This window comes from Dendrobium catenatum, unplaced genomic scaffold, assembly GCF_001605985.2.
Source record: "Dendrobium catenatum unplaced genomic scaffold, ASM160598v2 fragScaff_scaffold_847, whole genome shotgun sequence".
Classification (NCBI taxonomy): Eukaryota; Viridiplantae; Streptophyta; class Magnoliopsida; order Asparagales; family Orchidaceae; genus Dendrobium; species Dendrobium catenatum.
In genome coordinates this window covers 3161581-3170635 of record NW_021319309.1, presented here as the reverse complement: position 1 = coordinate 3170635, position 9055 = coordinate 3161581, and the positions used below count along the sequence as shown (strand labels likewise).

Genomic DNA, 9055 nt, shown 5'->3' with positions numbered 1-9055 from the left:
TTTTCTAGACATTAGGGGTTGAACATGCTTATATAAAGCAAGAAAGCAAGAATCCACACAATAAACTCAAAAAGATGTGGCAACACATTATCGTTATTTTAGGTATTGTCGAGTACTGGATAAAAAAAAGTTTCGGTGGTTGGGGCTACTTGCACAACGTTGAGAGGGATTCGACAGGAATGCTACGGAAGCGGCTAGGGCAAGCGATGAAGATGAAGCTATGTCTTCCATGTAGATAAAGAGTTCGCGCGACGCTTTGCGACACGAGTGCCGTGGGAAGAACTTCAGCAACTATAAATCATGTTAAATCCGTTGAAGGATGGAATAAGGATTTACACTTATTTATTGGGATCTATGTTGTAAATCTGTAAATCCCGGATTTACGGATTCACATGAACTACAATCGTGCAGAATATGTTTGGCTGGATTTACATTAAATTCTACTTAAAACTACTGCCAAATCTCATACCAAACATCCCCTAAATGTTTTATATTAGTTTTAAAATAATTAATTTTTTAGCAAAACAATTGTGTTTCGCAGCAATCAAGCCTCCGGCGATGCTCCTCGTTGGCACCCGAAACAACCGTGCTCTCGAATAAATTTACCACCACCTACTAATTTCCTTTGAAGGCAAGACGACCACGCCACCAGTTGCCGGAAGGTACGGATTCCTAAACCAAGCGCAAATTGCTGCTTTTCAGCCCATCTCATCTCGATCGACACCAAGAAAGCAAGAAAGCGGGGGGAGAGAGAGAAAAGAGGCAGGCAATGGATAACAGCTGCACGATGCTGTGGGAGATCATAGGCCCTGGTGTGTCTGGAGCGGTTTTCGCCGCGGGGTGGTGGTTCTGGGTTGACGCCGTCGTTTGTAGCGCCGTGAAGGTGTCCTTCCTCCATTATCTTCCTGGTACGGATGCTTAATTCGTCTCTCTTCTTTGTTTTGCTCGTGGCCTACTTTCCGTCTCCGGTGTATATTAGGGTTTCTTTAGCTCCTTACGGTGGTAATTTTCTAGGAATTTTCGCATCTCTTTCGGCTGTCATGTTCAATTCTGTCCGGAAAGAGGATATCTCTTACGACTACTATTCCCCCTATGGGGATTCCGAGTGGAGGTTAGTTCTTTACTTTACAAATTCAAGAAATGTGAAATTGATACAATTTGAAATTTTAAAGCTTGAAAGTGAGGTTTTGAAGCTTGATGAAGAACATGTTTTGAATCTGGGTGGTTTTTAGTTTTCAACCTACATTTTTTGGATAATTAATGCTTGTGTTGGAGAGTGAAGGAAGCCATCCATCACTTAGTTTATTGATGAACAATGGAATTGTGATTGTATTATAAACTTCAATGCATTGTACTATGCACATTCATGCATGACACCGTGTCAGGCCTACCAAGCTTTGCGCCGGCGGCACTCTTGGGATTATGGTGAGGATTGTTAAACAATAATATCATTAGTCCCCCTTGAAGTGTTGATGCAAAATATTTATTAAAACTTCTAGTATTGGTGGTTGCAATCATGCATCACACCATGCATTTTCTTAGGGGAAAAAATATCTACACATCATGAAAATACTCAAAACTTTCATTGCCAATCAACTACAGATGAGAAAATTGAAGTTGGTGGTCATTCAATCACAAAGCTTATGCTAAAACTAATGAAAGAAAATCAAATTTAAATTTTACCAGTGTTAGGAAATTCCCCAGAAGTGGTGTGTCGTGATTTGGCTCGGTTGTGGTGAGAAGTAGGTAAGGGTTTGCTAGGATGTCACCATAAGTGATATAGAAGGAGATAAGTAAATTGTGGTGAAAATTAGGGGTTAGGGCATCACCCCTTTATGAATTGCCACAACATAACCCAAATGTGGTGAAAAGTAAACGAGAGTTAACTAAGTCTAAAATTAAGATTAGATTTACTACATAGAGTTCATAAAAATTGAATGGGGATATAAGAATTGAACTTAATAATTAATAGAAGAATAAATATAGCTTATTTGCAAGAAAGTAAATGGAAAGAGGAACATTCATGGATATTGGAGAATGTTACAAATAGTTGTATGTTGGAAATGTTAATGATTTGAATGAAGTTGAGATAGCAATGGATAGATGATTGCAAGGTAAAATTGTTAAGGTGAATAGATTTAGTGAGGAGATGATTTTTATTAGGATAATTATTTGTGAAAACATTATAGATGCTATTAGTGCTAAGCTTCTCAAGTTGGTGTAGTAGATAATTTAAAAGCTATATTTGGGAAGTAACAAATGAACTGCAATAATACTTATTTGATGAAGAAATAATGTTTATTAGAGGTGGTTGTAATGGACATATAGGTTCTCGTGGGCGGGGAGCTTCCATAAACCTTCTTTTTATAAGGGGTAGGAATGGACATATAAGCTCTCGTGGGCAAAAAAAATCAATCATAAACATTTCTCTGATAAAGGGAGGAGCACCATTAAGTTTGTAAGATTTGTCTAGTAGCACCTTCCTAAAGAGTTAACATCTAAGGATCTCTCTTATGTAAAAATGGTTTGATTGAAGCTTTTAGTGGAAGATTCATTAAGAGGCACCTCCTTGCTGTAGTAGCATGAGGGTGACCTAGTATTATGATTGACTAAAAGTCACCGCACTTGAGGGATAGCCTGCAAAGGGAAAACACCTAAAATGATTGTCCCATTATTAATGACTTTGACATAGCGGACTATTTAACCTTGTTAGCATTGGAGTACAAACCTTGTTAGCAGTCAAGTACAAATTCCTGTAAGGAAATTAAGATATAGGCCTATTGGGGTTAATTGGTTGTTCACATCACTCATGAATTGGGATGTTTAAATGGAGTTATGACTAGATTTTATTGATGGAATAACTAAGGAGTTTGATTGATTATAGTTATTACTTGTGCATATGGTGAAAGTTTTAACTTTGCATGGGATTGGGATTCGACCAGATGACTACTTTATGAGAAAAAAAAGAGTACATATTATGAAATTTCTTAGTAGTTCTTGTATTCATCTATCCTGTTCTTTAAGGGAAAATAAATTATAATTTCTTAGGTTTATAACCTTTTTTCTATTTAGAGTGTTTACTTTGCTCTGGTGATGATGATGACAATATAGATTTTACATGTATCAACATTTTTCTTTAGTGTCAAAGGTGGCATGATCAAAGCTTAAACTTCAATCCAATCCTAAAGGTACACATTTAATCGTTCTCAAACATTTCCCTTCGTAGTTGTAGAGGAAAAACATTGAAGAAGGCAAGTACAAAAGGACTTGGAAAGAGGGAGAGAGTACAACAACAACAACATCAAGCATTTATCCCACCATGCGGGGTTGGCAAAATATCTTAAAAAGTAAAATATGATTTGGGCTTTTAGTAGAATATATAGAAATAATGAGGATTTATGCAAACAATAAAATCTATAATCCGAATGCAAGCATGGATCTTAAAGCAAGGTTGATTGAAACCCTAAAAAATATTGAGAAACAACAACAACAACATCAAGCCTTTATCCCACTACGTGGGGTCGGCTACATGAATCCTTTTTCTCCATTGTGTCCTATTAAAAGTCAAATTCTTGTTTAAATCCTAGTGAGAACATCCATGACAAAATTTTAATATCCAAGAATACAATCATTGAAGAAGGCCCCAATTTACACACATGCTCTAATCACTAACATATGATGCTATAGGTTGACAACATTTTGTCCCAGGTTTAAAATTGCTTAATTGGATATTTAGCTATTTTTCGTCCTTGAGGTGAGGTATAAGCCTGAAGGCATTTTGAGGCATAAGCTCCCACAATAAAAATATCACATAAAGTTAAGTTGCTAGTAAGAAGTTATATATTAACATCCTTACCTATTGATATATTAAATAATAATATGTTAATATTCTAACATAGTAAGATAATTCAAATTAGGTTTATATTAAGTAACAAATTATGCAAGCTTCAAAATATCAAGTATTAAATTTTGCAAAGTGAAGATATAATGCAAACATCAAAATATCATATGATAACAAAGTAGGAGTAAGTACTATAATATAATAATTCAGAATAAGTTTATCTCTCCCACTCCTATTGGTTAACATCCGACTAAGGATATAATAATCAACTAATTCGAAGTCCTAAACACTCTCATCAGTCAAGTGGTTTTCATTTTATTCATCATAATAATAATTGACTATCTGTCTTGCCTCATCTTTAGTTGTATCCAAGTTCTCTCATTCTTTCTCCTATTATTTAATCTAAATTGTCTTCCCCTTTCTTTATCAATAATAATTAATAAAAAATTAAGAATATTAATTAAATTTTTTAAAAAAACTTCAAATATCGAAAATTAATAAATACATTTTATCTTTATTTCATTTTGGTTTTTTGTTAGATATGTTTTCTTATTTCTATCCTCATCAAAAAAATCAATGTTTATACCTATTGTTGCTAATCGGGGGTATGACTTTATTTTCATCATCCATGTATCGTTCATCATTTGATGGCATATCATCACAAAGTAAGGGTTGTTCGTCATCCTTGAAACCCTTTTACTTCAAATTTTTATCCTTTAATCTTTTGTTATATATGATGTATACTAAGGTTTTTGTCCTTAAGTTATTCAAATAAATTCTCTTTTTAATATCAACTTGATTATATATACTTCAGTTTCACTCATATCTAGATGATGAGCATATAAGTCGTAATATCTTAAAAATAAATATTGTAGTTTTGAAGTGCCATCATCAAACTGGATCACAATTCAACTAAATTTGAAAGAAAAAATTGTAACTAGAATTAGGGGAGTCCTTCCTTAAGCGCAATTAATAATATTAAAAGTTGTTTAGAGAACATTTTGCCACTGTATCTTTTGCTTATTTTAGTCCAAAGAAATCTTCCTTATTCCTGAATGTTACAAGTTGCATACTAGCATTCACCTTCTCAGTTGAGTCAGCAATCAACCTATCTATAGATTGTTATAGTCCTAATTTAATCTTTGGATTGGTCGACTTATTCTTATCATTATTGGAATTGAAGATTAAAGTAAATTACAACATCATGCAAATGATGGAGTTAAAGCTTCCATTTCTCATCAATTATTCTCCAAATCTCCTTTTTACTGCGCTCATCTCCTCCCAAGTTATATGTTATTAACTCTTTAGCCTCGCTCATTGCATTATAAATGAAACCCATAGCTGACTTTTTCTCAGCATCCTCCATCTTCAAAACTTGAACAATTGGCCTTATTAGTTTTTAAAGAAAAGTTCATCATTAAAGCCAAAATTCAAGAATGATTGTACGTGAATTTACTTTTCCTATTTTATAGTTTTTCTAAACCTGTATCCCAAATGTTGCAGGTTGAAGCTTTGGCTTTTTGTGGCTTATGTCGTATCCTTTGCTTCCTTAGCAGCAGGTGTGGGTTTGTTGGTGCAAGATGCGCTCACTGACAAAGGTCCTTCTGCGTGGACTGGTGTTGCTGGTGTTCTACAGTGTGTCTTTGTTCTAATCAGGTGATTTTGTATTTATGTTCTTTGGAAGTTATTTTTAAGAGTTTACACTTTTCAATTTTTTTGAATAAAAGAGTGCTCTTACATTTGCTTATAAAATTGTTCTACATGGTTGTAACCACTTGAGACTTAGGTCTAGTCAAATCCAGTCTAAGTCATTAGATGCTAATTTCATGATAGCGAGTATTCCAACTGGAACTTGTTGCAAACCCAATTGGATCATCAAATAGGAATAGATTTCATTTGATCTGAGTCTGGACTGAAAGCCTTTAACATTCTTTTGGCAATATTTGAATATTTTCTGCAAGGAAAATTGCTCAACCTATTCATTGGGAACCTTCATGCATTTAGAAAAGTAAAATGTTAACTATGAACAATTTTGAAAACTAAACAAATCTAAAATAGTATTTATTACAATGAAAGAATTCAATACCGGAGCCCCTCTATGGTCAATCACCAATACAATGAAATATTGAAATATTGATAAAATATTTGACGATCTATTTTGGCACAATCACTCCTTTTCATCTTTCTCATTAATAGACTCATACTAAGGGTGAAAATTTCTTATTGTGTTCATAACTCCGCTTTCGAGTACACTCCTATCGCTATACCCTTCCACTTTATCATCTGACATAGAGAAGGGTTTTGATGCTGGACAATGTAAATGACATGCAATTTAACTCCAACTGATTTTGCACAACTTATGATTAGAATAATGTTAGAACAAAATTACTAGAGAATTTAAACAATGAATCAAAACGATTAGTGGTTATCCGCTTAGGCTTAAATCACATGTTCAGAGCTTTAAAAACTCCCAAAATAGTTAGAAAACAATACAATGAATAGTAGTAGCTTTCAAGATAATCCCTAGTCTAACAATGAGAATTGGAAAGCATAGAGGAGCACTCAAATCCTACGATTACTAAGCTTAGGCAATAACAATGTGGAAGAGTCGGCCGTGACTACAATCAAGTCAAGAGAAGTTAGACTAAAAGATAAAAGATGCAAGGAAGAAGGGGAACCTTCGTCAAGGGGTAGTGGAGATCATCCACTCAATGCCTTCGAAGTTAGGGGTGTCAATTCGGGTCAACCCGTCGGGTTCGGGTCGAACCCGACCCGACCCGGATCTTAAAAGGTGGGTCAACCCGACCCGACCCGTTTTATCAAACCGGTCGAATCTGCGAACCTGAACCCGACCCGTTTATTAACGGGTCGGGTCGGGTTCAACCCGGATTTTTCGGGTCGGGTTGCCGTGTCGTGTCAAATATTGACACCCTTATTCGAAGTGTTCGTCAATAGCTTCCACCAAAGTATCTAGGATCCGCTCCAAGTAGTCTTCAACGGTGTGGTCGATCCTCGGGTTTACATCGAAGAAAGTTGATCGTAAGATGTCGGTGAAGCCGTCGTCGTCCCAATTTATGCTGTACTCAGTTGCCGGATCCGCCATTCATGGATGAGTTAAGGTAGAAGATTCTTAGCGGTTGATGCTCCTCTCGATTAGTGACCATGGGAAGGAAGTCCCTCTTGCAAAGGAAGTGGAAATAAACTCCAAGGCTCTTTCCCAACAAAATCTGAAAACAAGTTCAGATTTTATTCCAAAAATCTGAGAAAGATTTCAGAATTTTTGAATAAGAGAAGGAAATTGGGAAGAGCAAACTCAGGGCTACGAATCACTTAAGGTAAAATAGAGGGAGAGAGATGATTGGAGAGAGAGGCGGCAAGAAGAACAAAAGGGGAAGAAGGGGGGGTGGCGGGTAGATGGTGGTGGGGATTTGATTTCTCAAATCAATTCCTTAGATTAGGAAATTAATTGAGGAATTATGGGAGATGGAAATTTCGGCCAAATAGAGGGGAAGAGGATTTAGAAATATTTGCATAAGGAGGTTGGAGGATTAGGAAACAAATCCTAATTGACTCCAATGATGGGGCCGTCGGCAATAGGAGCAATGGAGGGAAATTTGGGAGGGGATTTGGGAAGATTTAACAGGCTAGGAAAATTAGGTAAGTACTTAATTAAATTCAATTTGAATTTGAAATTCAAATTGAGTTAATTAAAGAACTTTCCTAAAATATATTTATTAAATAAGGAAAGATTTTGAAAATTCGCAATGATTAATTTTGAATTTCAAATCTATCTATATTCAATTCAATCTAAAATAGGAAACAAGCTTGGATGGGGGAAAGAGGAGTGTGGTCGGCGGCTAGGGAGGATGGGGCCAGCGGTATGGGGACTTGGGTGGTGGGGTGGACTAGCAATAGGGATGGTGAGGAGGGGAAAAGAAATAGAATAAAACCACGAACCCGGCTGTCTCCAAGGTTGGTGGGTAGTGCGCAAATCTCCCTATCTTAGGGATCTCTCTCCATTAGAACTCACAAGTTCTCACAATGCTCATGCAAGAGGAAAATATCTCAATAATCGTTCATTTATCAAAACAATAAGCAAGGGGCTATATATAGTCAAGTACAAAGGACTCAAAGAGAAAAGACTAACTTGTCCATTGGGCTTACATACGACAACTCCCAAAAAGGGGTACAAAGGAAAATAATAAAATGACACCTAAGCAAATAAGAAAATACATGAATAATAAAATAATATAACTGACTCAGAAATATAAAGACTCGATCGTGGCCGTAGATCGGCGGCCACGTCTCTGATAAACCTTCCACGATCTGATGTCCCCATCAGGTTTGCTTTGTTCTGTGGACTAAATAGGATGCCCGTTACAAGTGTTTTCTTTCACATATATTCTTTTGTTTTATTAAGAAAGTGTTTATGGTGCAGTTTCCAATATTTTTATTTGTGTGGTCAGGTATCCGACAATGGTTTTTTTTTTTTTTTAGATTTTGAATCACAAAGTTGATGTAAGAGGAATTTGATCTCAAGATCTTGTAACAACTATCAATTTTTTTACCAACTAAGTTAACTGACACCTATATAACTTACCAGAGACATGGTTTCTTAAAGCGGAAAGGCTTTCATTGGTCTTTTATTCCTTATTTCTTTAGGAGAAGGAAGGCCCTTCTTTAGATAATTCTTGCGTCTCCTTACTATTGCTTGATTTTCTTTTTATTCTTCTAAATCTTACCACTTTCTTGGCTTTGATGCGACTCCAAGACAAGAAATTGCCCTATTTTATAGCTTTATATCCTCTCTTTTCTGTACTCTGCACCAATGATTGGTGTTATGATACCACCTTGATTCATTGACAACCTTTCAACGTTATTGCATAGGCTCATAATAAGAGGCTAGAGTAGATAAGAAAAGATATAGAAATTTTTTAAGGAGAAACAATTTTCTATTAATCAAAATAACGGTACCTTAATTGTTGTTTCTTGTTATAGATAACTCTTTCTCTCAAATTCTATCCTCTTCTTCTGTTTGCAGCAAGTTTCGTATAATTTTTTGGGTGTAATTCATGCTAGAAAACATAAAACTTATTTTACTAGGCCTTTTGATTGCTGTTAATAGCAATATAGCTGTTAGACAGGTCCATGCTGCAGGAGTTCCTTGCATTCCACCTTGAGGATAAGGTAAGGCTTTTTTTGTTAGAGGGGGGG

General features: G+C 35.7%; 1 protein-coding gene across 1 annotated transcript in view; it reads left to right on the top strand.

Moving 5' to 3' along the window:
* Window positions 1–632: 632 nt before the first annotated feature.
* The window catches only part of LOC110113608 (transmembrane protein 50 homolog), an 11982-nt gene continuing 3559 nt past the window's right edge, over window positions 633–9055 (top strand). Inside the window, exons 1-3 of the mRNA XM_020846248.2 lie at window positions 633–908; window positions 1015–1111; window positions 5345–5497. Of these exons, the coding sequence (XP_020701907.1) occupies window positions 770–908; window positions 1015–1111; window positions 5345–5497 (389 nt within the window). The 5' untranslated portion in view covers window positions 633–769. The remainder of the gene's footprint in view (window positions 909–1014; window positions 1112–5344; window positions 5498–9055) is intronic.